The sequence below is a fragment of the Hylobates moloch genome, unplaced genomic scaffold, assembly GCF_009828535.3.
Source record: "Hylobates moloch isolate HMO894 unplaced genomic scaffold, HMol_V3 SCAFFOLD_8, whole genome shotgun sequence".
Lineage (NCBI taxonomy): Eukaryota > Metazoa > Chordata > Mammalia > Primates > Hylobatidae > Hylobates > Hylobates moloch.
Window position 1 is genome coordinate 25,450,949 of NW_026652283.1, and position 15,341 is coordinate 25,466,289.

At 45.7% G+C, this 15,341-nt stretch overlaps 1 protein-coding gene across 1 annotated transcript in view; it reads right to left on the reverse strand.

The window, feature by feature from the left end:
- ITPR2 (inositol 1,4,5-trisphosphate receptor type 2) overlaps positions 1-5,324 on the reverse strand; it is a 509,412-nt gene extending 504,088 nt beyond the window's left edge. Inside the window, exon 1 of the mRNA XM_032159871.2 lies at positions 4,823-5,324. Within this exon, the coding sequence (XP_032015762.1) occupies positions 4,823-4,914 (92 nt within the window). The 5' untranslated portion in view covers positions 4,915-5,324. The remainder of the gene's footprint in view (positions 1-4,822) is intronic.
- Between the last annotated feature and the right edge of the window lie 10,017 nt (positions 5,325-15,341).

A 15,341-nucleotide genomic window follows, 5' to 3' on the forward strand; every position in this document is an offset into this window, starting at 1 on the left:
ACTCAGTTCTCATTAAACACCTTGCTAAGCTGACTTTGAAAAAACATCATGCTACTAGCCATCATGCATGGATGAAGAGCTAAAATGGAAATCAAAAACTTTTAGTCTAATTTTTAGCTCCCCCGTTGTGTTTTTAATATGACAGTGAAATAAATTTTGGCTGAATATATACAGTGTCAATGTCTCCAATCTGATTCACTTTAACAATTCATACGCCTTTGAAGAAAATGTGCAGTTTGACATGCAAAAATATAAGCATAATGTAGATTTTCCTAGCAATTTTCTAAAAAAGAAATCTTTTCTTTCTGTCTCTATCACTTGCTTTTATAATACCCCCAGGGGGATGGGCAACAGCATCTTCCCTCCTTCTTAGTTTTCAGGAAGACATACTGACGTGAAAAAAGAATAAATGATAGGAACAAGGCCGCATGGCTACTTAGCAGCAGACCTGGAACAACAGACCTCCAACTAACAGAAGAGAAAGAAAATTCAACTAGAGAGATGCACTCTGTCTTTGAAGCAGAAAGTGTACAAATAATGACCCCACAACAAGACAATGAGAAATCACAACTCCCACTCTGCTTTGGTTTCATAGCCCTAAAACCAACTTGCAAAATAAAATATCTACCAATTGTATACTCTGAGGTAAAAAATAGGGAGTGCTACCCCTGCATGTACCTAGATAAGATTTCACGTGGCACAGACATATGTTCCCATGAGTTTTATAACTCCTAAAAATCTGAGCCCAATGTGATTCCACACCCTTAAGAAAGTACTAAAACCAAGCATGACTGACCATTAAAAAACTGCAATGTCACAGACAGAAAGCAGAGGGAACAAAATCACGAATCAGTCTGACTTCTCAGGATAAAAGCATCAGATGTTATATTCCATGGCCTTAATTAAGCCATTATGAAATTAAATGGGATTATTTCTCAATAGCTGAAACTTTTTCACCCCGAATTTTAGGAAATTATTTTATTTACGGAATCCCCAACTTTGAAAACCACCCACATGTTAATAAAAATCGATGAGAGGAACACAAAATACGTCAGTTTAAATCAGGATAAAGTATCTTGGTTTACTTATCAAAGCCAAAAGTCAGTTTTAGCATCTTATCTAACAACTGCCACAGAAATACACACTCTGATGGCTGGAGGTACAGAGTAGAGGACCGCAAGGAGCCATGGGCAAACCTACATCCCTGGGCACAAGAGCCACACAGTTTTGTTGAGATGGAAGACTTACGGCCAGGAAAATAAATTCCCTTCTTTCTTCCTAAGTTTCCTCTTCTATCTTATATGAATTTTAAATTTAATATTTAAAAGAATGGCAAATGAACAGCATGGTTTCTTTAGAAATTAAATGAGCCTTTTTCAATGACGTGCCAGATGCTTTCTGAAAGTAACTTTCAAGTGTTTGCAACATTATTTGCATATCCCACATACAGCAGAATTTGGAAATGTTCATTAATAAGATAATAACTTCAGGTTTAATTTTTTGATATTCCCAATTTTTTATTATAAAAAAATTAACGCTTTCTGCACTGCCCTGTTTTCAAAGTAGAAAAGTGCTATATTTTTATGCATCATAAAAATTTGATGCATATTTGTCAAATGAGATTTCATAGCACCTTTTTTTTTTAGACAGGGGCTCTCTCTGTCACCCAGGCTGGAGTGCAATGGTGTGACTGTTGCTCACCGCAGCCTTGACCTCCCAAGCTCAAGTGATCATCTCACCTCAGCCTCCCAAGTAGCTGGGACCAGCTGGGACCACAGGCATGCACCACCACACCTGGCTAATTTTTTATATTTTTTGTACAGACAGGGTCTCCGTATGTTGCCCAGGCTGGATCACGACATTTTTAATTTTACAGTTTGTCTTAATTATTCTATAAAGAGATTCATTCCACCCAGGACCCATTTAAGTCCTACGCTCGCCATGCTTCCCTTGAGTGTCCTTTGGACACTATTCCAGTGAAGGCCAGGAAACTGCATCAGGGCACATCAGCAATGACTTTTACTACAACTGTCCTTTGAAAAGATGTTCAGAAGCAAGTACCAGGAGGGAGGCATGGTCATATCCAACCTCTGACTTCTAAAGTACTACAAAGTTATCTGAAACTCTGAGCAGTCTATCTCAGAAAAAGAATATCCAATCAAAGCACCAAGTTTCACCAATAGCAGCATTTCTTTTTGTTTTGTTTGTTTTTTTGAGGCAGAGTCTCGCTCTGTCCCCCAGGCTGGAGTGCAGTGGCACAATCTCAGCTCACTGCAACCTCCGCCTCCCAGGTTCAAGTGATTCTCCTGCCTCAGCCTCCCGAGTAGCTGGGACTATAGGCGTCCGCCACCACACCCGGCTAATTTTTGTATTTTCAATAGAGATGGGGTTTCCCCATATTGGCCAGTTTGGTCTCAAACTCCTGACCTCAAGTATCTGCCCGCCTCGGCCTCCCAAAGTGCTGGGATTACGGGCATGAGCCACCGCACCCAGCCTGATGGTAGCATTTCTAAAGACCCTTCTTCACCTTAGAATCTAGCAGCACGAAGGCTTTGTCATATTAACTTCAACAAGACTCAGTTCATTAACAGAAAAATAATATATTGCACAAATACATAGTAAGGAAGCTCAACCTTCAAAACACCAACAAAAAAGTTGAATACAAATCAGAAATATTTACACAAATGTATATTGCACATTAAAGGTTATTCTAGCTTATTTTTCTCAAGGTTTAAAGATTATTGTGTACAACCAAAGAAAAGCACTCTTGGCTGGAAATCTGGAGACAGGGTTAGAGTTCCAGCTTTTGGCATTAATGCCCTCTGTTTCTTGGGTTAGTCACTTCATTTCTCTTAACCTCAATTCTTGATCTCTAAAATGATCAGGGTCGACTCCACAACTCAAACTTGTAGCTTCCTGATATGCCATCTATATAGTCCTTCTGGTATTTGTTTTATAAGTTATCCATAAGCTTACCTTTGCTGAATAAGACACTAAAAAAAAAGTTCTTTTCTTTGTCTAGGTTTTATACTCTATTCCTAATCCTTGTTATTATTTTGTCCACAAATATAACTATGGCTCACAGTCACCAAGGCAATGATAATGACTACAACAGCTAACACATCAGTGCTTATAATGTGCCAGGTACCGTGCTATGCACTTTACATATATTAATCTCTTCTTCCTCACCACAACCCTATGAGGTAGAAACCATGCTTATTCCCATTTGTGGAACTGAGGAGACTGGGGCACAGAGAGATTATGTAACTTTCCCAAGGTCATAAGGTTTACAAGTGGAAGCGCCAGAATTCAAACCCCAAGTATTCTGTCCATGGAACCCCCTCTGCTTAACTACTACATCACACAGACACACCTGGAGAGTCTACGGAGGGTGAAGAGCAGCAGAGTCCACCTGCAAAATGTTGCTGGGGGCCCAGAAACTGAGCTTGTATCATGAATGATCTCAAAAACAGTGGTAGCTCATGATTCACAAACCCAGCAGAAGCGCTTGGCACTTACGTGTTTTTCCTTCCACGCTTTAGTTGCATAAGAAAGTAACACTGATGGAAAAGGGAATGAATTAAATCTACCTCCCTTCTTTCACTCATTGGGGGAATGCACAAGTAACAGGAACTGTGGAAGTACTGGTGACTTCCACGTCCCAGTGGCTAGTGGGCAGCACTCCGTTATAACACAGCTGGAAGTCACTGTCCCGGGTCGTTGCAGGTTAAGCCATCTGCCCCAAAGCCTAACAGCTGAAAACAGTAACGAGGTAGGAGTGGAAACACCAGTTCCACAGCCTGAAATGTAGGGCGGGGGGATCTAAGTGCTGAAACAGCGAGGTAACAAAAAATTTCCTGTGCATCAAAACATACTGCAGCGTGCAATTAAACTGCACACTGCTATTCCCAATCAGAACAGAGAAAACAAGGAAGTCTTATTTAACCATTTAGCACACTGTTTATATATATATATAAAATCCATAAAATATATAAATATATTAATATGTATTTGCCTCATTCATAAACATATATACATATATATGTGTATATATATGTATATATATTTTTCCCCCATCCAACTCGAATCTCAAGAACTCTTCACTTGGCTAAATTCCAAGAGAGGCTCAGCATTTCAGTGGGCCAAGGCCTGGGAAGGGGAGATAGCAGGTCTGAGTTCTAGAACCCAGGAAGCCCTCAGAGCCGTCCAGGGGCCACAGCGCTGCGGATGCCCCTAGGGCTGCCCAGGCCAGTGGGCCGAGTCCTCGTTCGGCAAGGCCAAAAGGAAACTGCTTCAGCGAAGAGGGGACGGTGAGCTCCTCCCGCAGGACAACGCCACATTTTGGCTCACCACATCGCTTGAGTTTCATGTCCAAGGCCACGGACTTTTATCGACTGCTCTTTCAAACCCGGCACTGAGAGACCAGGGGCTGAGAACGGTAGCGAGAAACGGTGGAAAAGGGGGGTGTTTTGTTTTACCTTCCAGGGAAAACAAGCACACATTTTAATCAAAACAACCCAGGGAGAAGCCAGCGAAGACCTCTTCGCCGGGCCCGTCTCCGGGCTTCTGAATCACTTCCTCCTTTCTGATGTGTCTCTGAGCTTGAGATTACGAAGTTGCTGAGAAAGTCTTGCCTCTCAGGGCAGCTTCCTGCGAGCGGGCGAGCGAGAGAGCGGAGCACACGGCGCTGTCCGCGGGCGCCGACCCTGCCCGGCCGGGCCACCGCGCGCGGCAGCGGGAGGACTGGGCGGCGGAGGAGGGACAGGGACGGGTTCCCAGGACCCGGAGCGCGAGCGCTGCCCAGCCCGCGTCTCCCGCTTACCCCAAGGTGCTGATGAAGCCGTTGACCGAGCCCTCTGCGTACAGGGACACGATGTCCCCTATGTAGAGGAAGCTGGACATTTTATCAGTCATGCTGCTTCATGTTCCACAGTGGACGACCCTCCTCTTCCCTGCGCCCTCGCCGCCCTCTCTCCAGGGAGCCGCCGCGGCAGGAGCGGATCGGAGCGCGGGACTACAGCGGCCAAGAGCCGCGGCGGAGGGCACGGCCCGAGCCACCGAGCGTCGCGGCTCAGCCGTGCGTGCGCGCCGGGGAAGCCAGACGGGGGCCAAGCCGCAGCTGCGGACACCCCGCGAAGAGCGCAGCCCAGGCGCGCAGAGAAGCCGCAGCCGCCGCCGCCTCCCCGGCAGGTTTCCTGTTCCTTTCTGAAGTTTTCTCTCCAACACCTTTGCTCCTCCTCCTCCTTCCCTCTCCCCTCCCCACTCCGTGTCCACTCCCCGCTCTGCGACCCGCCGCGGCCGTCACAGCCGCCCGGCGGGAGCTGGAAGTGGCAGAGCCCCCACGGTCCCCTCGGGGGAATTTTTGGACCAGGTGCCGGTGCCCATTGGGCGAGGGGGAGGAGAAGAGCCCTGGAGAGGTTGGGGGCGGCCAATCAGGGAGCAGCGGCCGGGGGCGGAGCTGGGCCGGGGCGGGGCGACCCTCAGGAGGCCGGGCCACCCGGGAAGCCTCCGTTGCCGGCGCACCGGCCCGCTAGGAGACGCGACGCTGGGCGGCGCTGGAGGGGCGGCGCTGGAGGGGCGGCGGCGGGACCCCGGCGGGGGAGCGGGCGTGTGCGGCCGCCCTGGAGAGGCCGGACCTAGGGCGCTGCCTGGGAACGCGAAGAAGCTTGCTGGGGGCAGGGAGGGTGAGAGTTGGCGGCCGGGCGAGCGCACTGTAGGACCCGGGCACAATGGAGAGAGCCCCCGAGCTGCTGGAGATGAAAAGGTGGAGCCCGAGCGGGGTGGGTAATTTGCTGGCCAAGGAAGAGGTAGACGTTGAAGTAAAGGAAAAAAATACAAATAAAAAATAAACGCATGATAAAGAAAGTAGAAGAGAGGAAGGAAGAGAGTGAGGGAAGGAGGATGATCTCGACTTCGTTATGTAGTTTGGGTGGTCTTTTTCCTCTTCTTTTCTCAAGTACGCGGCGTTAATGAAACTCGACCCGTCCGCTGATGTCCAGGTGGACGCGAGCCTTCAAGGAGGTAAACGTCACTTGGCCAAGCCGGTTTTTGTAGCCAACCTTCGGCGGTGAGGGCTCAGTGGAGCTGAGCTTTAAGCCCCCGAGGCCGCGCCTCCTGCGCTTCCTTAACTCCAAGCCGATGTTAACCTTCCACCCCCATCAGCCCAAGGTCCTGGCTCAAGACAGCCCTGGCTTGTTTACGTTTAAAGCTGCTGACTCTTAAAGCTCCAGCCGTTATAAGCAAAACGCAGCTAGACACTTTTCCACGCCTTCTCTGTTGCTTCTGTAGCCCTCTTCTTAGAACATGATTTTAAAAGCCTTTTGCCCTTCCCTTCTAGAAGACACGGTGGAGGCAAACTGTATGGCGGTTTTGATACCAGCCACCTAATTTAAAAGTGCTACATAAGTAATCCCCACAGAGCAAAGTTTGTGGAAAGGCAGAGTAACTCGGGGTGTGCAGAAGCATGTTGTGTCAAATTGTGCAACAGACCAAAATGTAACTTACAGTCAGATGTCTTACATGTCTTACAGTTCAAAGATGGTTTAGATTGAGACTTATAATCACATAATAGAAAATGAAAGAATTAGCCCAGAATTCAAAAGGCCAGGCGCGGTGACTCACGCCTGTAATCCCAGCACTTTGAGAGGCTGAGGCGGGAGGATCACCTGGGGTCAGGAGTTCAAGACCAGCTTGGCCAACATGGCAAAACCCCGTCTCCACTAAAAATACAAAAATTAGCCGGACGTGGTGGCACAGGCCTATAATCCCAGCTACTCCGGAGGCTGAGGCAGGAGAATTGCTTGAAGCTGGGAGGCAGAGGTTGCAGTGAGCAGAGATGGCGCCACTGCACTCCAACCTGGGCGACAGAGCGAGACTCCATCTCAAAAAAACAAAAATTCGTGTTTAAAAAGCCTGCTAGATAGAAGGGAATAGACACTGAATCCAGGAAACACCAGTGCAAAGCCTGTATGTGTTGAGATAAACTGGACCCAGTCATTGTAATAGCATGCAGCTGACAGATCTCCTTTTATGTGTCCTCCTTTGTAAAAAGTTACTTGACAACTTAGAAATGCCTGTTACATAATCCAGCCCTCCTCTGTCTACACACATTATATCACTGTTGGGGGCCACCAAGACATTGGGCATAGGAGTTATTAAAAAGCTTGATACAGAACAACATAATGACCCTGGAAATGGAAGTTTCTTTTATCCAAGAGATCTGTGCATTACATTGTATTGTTCCCCATATTGCACGGCACTACTGTGCTGTACATCCAGTGGATACTCAATTATTGATCAAAATCATGAATGATCTTTGTTTTAAGTCACAAACTATCTGTGGCCAACACATACAAAATGAGTAGTGGTTGGCCAGGCACGGTGGCTCATGCCTGTAATCCAAGCACTTTGGGAAGTGGAGGTGGGGGGATCACCTGAGGTCAGGAGTTTGAGACCAGCCTGGCCAACATGGTGAAACCCCATCTCTACTAAAAATACAAAAACATTACCTGGGCGTAGTGGTGGGTGCCTGTAATCCCAGCTACTTGGGAGGCTGAGGCAGGAGAATCACTTGATTCTGGGAGGTGGAAGTTGCACTGAGCTGAGATTGCGCCATTGCATTCCAGCCTGGGCCACAAGAGTGAAACTCCATCTCAAAAAACAAAACCAAATGAGTAGTGGTTGTTTATGCTAATGAACAGGTGCAAACTTCAAACCATGTACCCAAATTATTGATCAAAATCGTGAATGATCTTTGTTTCAAGTCACAAACTATCTGCAGACAACACATACAAAATGAGTAGTGGTTGTTTATGCTAATGAACAGGTGCAAACCACCCACCACTCAACACCCACAGAGGTATCCAATATAGTCTGGGGACTGGAGCTGGTCACTCTTCCGTGTTGGCATGGCAAAGATGGTTAGCTGGCCACACAGAGGTGACCTAAGGGGTGGCCAAGGGATTCATACAAAGTCTTGGGATCACTTTTTATTTCTTTCTCTACCTAGTTCTTCCTTTCTATTATCTCAAATGTCTCTTTTTCACCTTCCCCTATATCATTGCTCTCTTCTACACAGTTGCCTGTTTCCACCCTTCCAGTCTCTCCCACTTGCTATCCCATAGCAAGCCAGAGCTTTATACTTACAAAGTTGATCTCATCAAAACTGCTCAAACCTCCAATGACAGCTTATTGTCTACAGTAAGGCCTACCTGCTGATGTGAGTGTTAGATGTGAATGTCAGTCACTCTAAATAGACTCTCCTGTACTAAGAATATGAGACAGTTTGCCAAACCCTCACTCACCATGTCCTGTATTCCACACCATCCATGATCTGGTCTCCTTCTCCTTTTACAACCTGAGTTTCTGCCCTTCCATTCCTGGTATCCAGGAAAGCCAGACTTTCCACATGTAACCTGGCACTTTTAGTCTCCATGTCTTTGAGTGTGATGTTCACTCTGCTAGAAGTTCCTCTTCTCCCTTCTCCCACCTCTGCATGCCCAAGCTCTGCTTCCCCAGGGGAACTTCCTATATACTGCCAAGGCAAAGTTCTACTTCCTCCTGAATTCCCATAGCCAGGCCAACTTGCCCCCTAACATTCGTGGGTTTCCATGCCAAGAGTATCAGAGGCCCTTATTACATAGTCTAAATATTAAAGGTTGCTAATTAACTAATAAACTGTAAAAGGTGGTGTAGTGTAGAGAGAGTTGGCCCACGTTTCCAGCTTCTGTCTCTATACTTGGGAAAATGAATTTATGTATGAGATTCTGGACACTCAGGACACAGTTTAGAAGGAGGAGGAAGTTCAGGCTTCTGGTTGAGCGTGTCCCCTTAATCCAGAAGATCCTGTAAAACTCAGAGCCCAGGTCAGGGACTCAGTTGCCTGGTCTAAGGGCACATCCCTTTTAAGGTACCTCTCAACACTTTCCACCTTGCCTTGTTGTTATATCTGTACATCTTGAGTCTTACCAAACTAGAAACATCCTGAAAATGAGAACAGTGTCTAATTCATGTTTTACCCCTCATGGGGACTAGCAGTACCCATTTATGATTTGAATAAATATTTGATAGATAAATGAAATAATAAATAATGTAGAATTTTTGAATGCTTAAATATTTTTATTACTTTGAATGATGAGAATAGTCCACCAAATGATATTCAAAACGTCTCCTGTGCTGAGGCTATGAGTCACTTCAGCAAAAGCCCAAGTTATCATTCCCTAAAAAACCCATAGGGAGAGATAATAAATACAGCAGAGTGTAATATTTGAAATGTTTACTCCCAAAGGATTGCCTATACTAAAAATAAAGTTTCAGTAACGAGTTCTTATAGCGGAGATGTTCTCAGGGTAATTTACATTCAGTGTTCACTTGGATATCCCTAGATCAATACTAGAAGTGAAAGGGTTTGCAATCTATTATCTGTCAACTGAGTGTTTTGTGAATCCCTTTTCTTACTCCCTGCCTTATAATAAATATAATCTTTTTTTTGAGATGGAGTTTCGCTCTCTGTTGCCGAGGCTGGAGTGCAGTGGCACAATCTCGGCTCACTGCAACCTCCGCCTCCTGGGTTCAAGCAATTCTCCTACCTCAGCCTCCTGAGTAGCTGGGATTACAGGCGCCTGCCACCATGCCTGGCTAATTTTTGTTTTTTTTAGTAGAGATGGGGTTTCATCATGTTGGCCAGGCTGGTCTCGAACTCCTGACCTTAGGTGATTTGCCCACCTCAGCCTCCCAAAGTGCTGGGATTACAGATGTGAGCCACTGTGCCTGGCCTAAATATAATTTTTAATAGTAACTGGTTTATTGAGCAGTCTGCTTCATGAGGTGCAAATAAAATATGGGTTTTAAATCATTCCCTTTCAACAAAGGGAAATGTTCTATCAAAGCTACGTGTTCTGTCTTTTAATAATCTTTCAAGGAGAGCTCTTAGATTTAGAGTCATTGTCATTTTCGGTTATTAAAAATACACACACATGGCCGGGTGCGGTGGCTCACGCCTGTAATCCCAGCACTTTGGGAGGCCAAGGCGGGCAGATCACCTGAGGTAGGGAGTTCGAGACCAGCCTAGCCAACATGGTGAAACCCCATCTCTTCTAAAAATACAAAAGTTAGCAGGGCGTGATGGTGCATGCCTGTAATCCCAGCTACTCTGGAGGCTGAGGCACAAGAATCGCTTTAACCCACAAGGTGGAGGTTGCAGTGAGCCAAGATCACGCCACTGCACTCCAGCCTGAGTGACAGAGCGAGACTGTCTCAAAACACGCACACACACACACACACACACACACATTCCAGACTTCCTTAGATCAATAGGCCAGCATCAGGGAGGGATGTGGTCTGCTCTTTTACTCCTTCCCATACATCTTCACATTTTAGCTTCTCGGGTGTTGGGAAGGGAATGCAGGATCAGGATGAAATGAGCAAACGTATCATTCTGACCTGGGTTTGTGATTTCAGTCCTCACGACTCCACTGCTCATCTAGTAAACTCTGACTGGTTGCAGAGGCCTTCTTGTCAGGTGGTTGTCAAATAGCAGTTCTATGCTGGGCATGTGGGTGAAGATTTTAAAAGCTCTGAAAGACCTCGCAGTGCACAGTTCTTCAAAGTGGGAGAGCTTGCCCCAGCCTGACTTCTTCCCAACCCCTTCAGCTCCACCCCTGATACTGTTATCCACAGGCCAACCAACCTCTTGGGTGGGTTCTAGCAAGTCTGGCCTCCTTTTGACCATAAGAGATTTAGGCAGGGTCTGCTTCATGGTGTTGCAACCTGTGCAATAGCACGGGGCTCAATGATTGGTTTGGTGTTTTGTTGGTGCCATCCTGAAATTCTTGATTATTTTTTAACAAGAGGCCCCACAATTTTATTTTGCACTGATCCATGAAAATTTATGTAGGTAGTTCTGGATACAGGCATCCTTACCATACCAAAGACTGGGCATGTAAACTGCTCCACTGATCCCCCTCATTCCATCTTTCTATCAATCTCCAATTCCTTTTTCCCTACTCAGACAGATCAACAAATCTGACATACCAAATCACTTCCAATTAGAACATCCAAGGCCAGGCTCTTGTAGGTGAGAGGTGACAGTGTGCTGGCAGCCCTAGCTCGCTCTCAGCGCCCACGCTGGCTGCACTTGAGGAGCCCTTCAGCCAGCTGCTGCACTGTGGGAGCCCCTCTCTGGGCTGGCCAAGGCCAGAGCCGGCTCCCTCTGCTTGCTGAGAGGTGTGGAGGGAGGGGCATGGGCAGGAACCGGGGCTGCGTGTGGCGCTTGCGGGCCAGAGCGAGTTCCAGGTGGGCGCGGGCTGGGCGGCCCTGCACCCAGAGCGACCGGCCAGTGCCGGCCCCTGGCAGTGAGGGGCTTAGCACCCGGGTCAGCAGCTGTGGAGGGTGCGCCAGGTCCCCCAGCAGTGCCAGCCCACCAGCACTGTGCTCGAATTCTCACTGGGCCTCAGCTGCCTCCCTACAGGGAAGGGCTCGGAACCTGCAGCCTGCCATGCCTGAGGAAAAATCTCTACTACTCCTCACTAGGCCAAAAATGAACGACTCTGCTAATTCACCATAATCACTTTGTATTCAGTATGGCAAGTTTTGTGAATTTGCTCTCTAATAAATATACATTAGTCACATATTCCTCCTGTTGTGAAATGTTGGACTAAAAATGTGTCCTTAAGGCCTCTAGGTCAAAGCTAAAAGGAAAAAGGGCAGGGTAGGGGAGAATGTAACCATCTCAGCCGCTATCATCTTAACACTCCTGTGAGGCAGATCCTGTGGCCATTTCCCCTATACCCAGCCACCTTTCCCCCATAGTGTAACAGCCCAATGGGGTTAACCCCCACCCCAACTCCAAGCATGGTTCTTAACTAGGCTAAACCAGTGTTTCTCAAGCTTTAGTACACATAAGAACCGTCTGGAGAACTTGTTAAAACAAATCCTTGGGCCATAGCTCCTGAGATTCTGATTTAGCTGGTCTTAGCGGGGACTTATTAATATTCCTGAAGACCGTGATTGTATGTGGGCAGGGGCTGGGGAGAGGAGGTTGAAACAAACCTTGGCTAGTGGCTCAGAAAATGGTTTGTTTTTAATTTTTATTTTGCAATAACCTCAAACTTACAGAAATAATCTCCAATTTACAGAAAAGTTATAAGAATACCTGTGACCTAAATTCAGTAATTTTTATAATTTGCCACATTTGTTTTAGCACTGCCTTTACACACGTACACATGCAATTTATTTTCAGAACCATTTGAGTGTAGGTTGCATACGTCATGCCCTATTGCCTTTTAATACTTCATGTATACCTAAGAACAAAGATATAGCCAAAGAATAACCATCGAGTTCAGGAACTTTAACTCTGATATACCACTGTCCCAATAGTGTCTTTTACATCATTTTTTTCTTTCAGGACAGAATTCTATTTAGAATCACATATAGCATTCAGTTTTTGTGTCTTTTTTGTCTCTTTTAATCTATAACAATTCCTTAGCCATACTTTGGCTTCAGTGACATTGACATTTTTTAAGAATACAAGCCATTTGGCCAGGCACAGTGGCTCACACCTGTAATACTAGCACTTTGGGAAGTCGAGGCAGGCAGATCACTGGAGGTCAGGAGTTTGAGATCATCCTGGCCAACATGGTGAATCCCCGTCTCTACTAAAAATACAAAAATTAACTGGTGTGGTGGCGGGCACCTGTAGTCCCAGCTACTGAAGAGACTGAGGCAGGAGAATTGCTTGAACCTGGGGGGTGGAGGTTGCAGTGAGCCAAGATTGTGCCACTGCACTCCAGCCTGGATGACAGTGCAAGACTCTTTCTCAAAAAAAAAAAAAAGAAAAGAAAAAAGAATACAAGTCATTTACTTATAGGCTGTTCCATAATTGGATTTGTCTTGTATTTCACAATTAGATTTGGTTAAGCATTTCTAGCCAGAATACTACAAAAGTGATTATGTGTTCTTCCCAGGGCACCCTAACCTTAGGCACACGATGTATATCTTTATCTACTCGTCGTTGACGGTGTTAGGTTTGATCACTCTCAGAGTGTTGTCTAGTGGACAGGAATTTAAGAATAATCCCAAACCAGATCTCTTTTGAAGATGTGGCTCAGAAGAAACGATCTTAGCCTGGGAAAACTCTGGAAATGCAGGCCAATCTCCAGGCAACAAAAAGTCTGACATTCATCTCAAAAATATTGTCTAACACATCTTTTGATCCTTAACCTCTCTGTTTCCAAAGCCAGAGTTTGACATCAATCTACTGTGTTTCCCTACCTGCAGGAGACAAATATAAGGTTTCCAAGTGGTGCTTTTGAAGTTCTTCTCACTAGATTAGATCTGAGAGTCAAAGACTTCCCTCCCCATGACTGACACACACACACACGCACACACACACATGCATGCACACGTTCTTCTCTCCTGCACTGGGTATGTATGGCGTGGGACGCAACAGAGCAGTAGCTCATTCCAAAACACTCACATCTCCAACAGCCCAACTGTTTTACATCCTTGGTCTGGGAGAAAGATTTTTAAGCATTTGTATCCCTTGTGGTCAAATATTTCCTTTCAAATTTGCGTCTTGGTCTTACTGATGGTATTTCGATGCCTCCACTGAAACTCCCAACTTCACATCCCATTAAAATATTCTTCTGACCTATTTGAGGGTCACAGCTCTCAAATGTATTTACACTACTTGCTGCTGAATCGCTTATGGCTTGATCTGACCCTAATGTCATAATTCTTTAAGGGCTTGGAAATGAAAAAGAGGAGAGGTGTTGTAATTAGAAGTATTTTATGAAGAACTGATACAACTGATACCATTTGGTTCTAATAACCATGATCAATTAGAGCTGAGAATCATCAAAATATTGAAGAAAAGAGAAAATGGCCCAGTCTCTATAACAGAAAAGAATGGGGAGTTTTAAGAAAAAAAAAAATGAGCCAGGCGCTGAGATTCACACCTGTAATTCCAATTCTTTGGGAGGCCAAAGTAGGCGGATTGCTTGAGCCCAGGAGACCAACCTGGGCAGCATGGCGAATCCCTGTCTCCATCAAAAATACAAAAATTAGCCGGGCATGGTGGTGCACGCCAGTAGTCACAGCTACTCAGGAAGCTGAGGCGGGAGGATGGCGTGAATCAGGGAAGCAGAGATTGCAGTGAGCCAAAATCACGCTTCTGCGCTCCAGACTGGATGGCAGAGTGAGACCCCGTCTCAAAAAAAAAAAAAAAAAAAAAAAGTATGAATATCTAAAATCCTGCCTACTTCAATTTGCAATGATTCTTCCCCAAATACAATTTAATGTTCCCATGTAGATGTCAGAAGGCATTTATTAAGCACTTAAATGAATTCCATGCCTGTATGCCACAATAGTTAAGGACACAAGTATTGCATAGACCTGGGATGAGTTACTAATTCACAATTTACTCTCTACCAGGCTTTATGCAAATACATAACCTCTGGGGCCTCGTTTTACTTATCTGTAAAATGAGGACAATAATGGTACCTATCTCATGTGGTCTTTGTGAGGTTTAAATTAAAAGTTACATTTAAGGGGCTTGATGTGGTGCCTGGCATAAAGTGCTCAATAAACTTTCGTGGTTTTTTGTTTTGTTTTGCTGTTTTTTAGAGAGAGGATCTCACTCTGTCATCCAGGCTGAAGTGCAGTGGTGCAATCAGAGCTCACTGCATCCCAGAATTCCAGGGTCAAGCAATCCTTTGGCTTCAGCCTCTCAAGGAGCTAGGACTACAAGGCATAAACCACCACACCCAACTTCAATAAATATTAGCTATTATTGTGATTATGATTATCTGTGAGAAAAGCAGTATGAAATGTCATAAGAAAACCAAGCATCAGAGGTGTTGCTATCTATGCAATAAGACATGCCAGTGACTGAGCCCACACCAGAGCTGACTCCAGAGCCTCTGGGCCACCAGCTCTGTCATTTACACATCAATCCCTTCCATCAACAGTAGTGAATTCTTTTTTTGTTGTTTTTTGTTTTTGTTTTTTGTTTTAAGATGAGTCTCGCTCTGTCGCCCAGGCTGGAGGGTAGTGGTGCCGTCTCGGCTCACTGCAACCTCCACCTCCCAGGTTCAAGTGATTCTCCTGCCTCAGCCTCCGGAATAGCTGGGATTACAGGCCCCCACCACCATACCCAGCTATTTTTTGTATTTTTAGTAGAGACCGGGTTTTGCATGTTGGTCAGGCTGGTCTTGCACTCCTGCCCTCAAGTGATCTACCCACCTCTACCTCCCAAAGTGCTGGGATTACAAGCATGAACCACACTGAGCCAGGCCAAAATTCTTGATAATTACTAAATTTTTCCCTTTCAAGGAATTTGAATT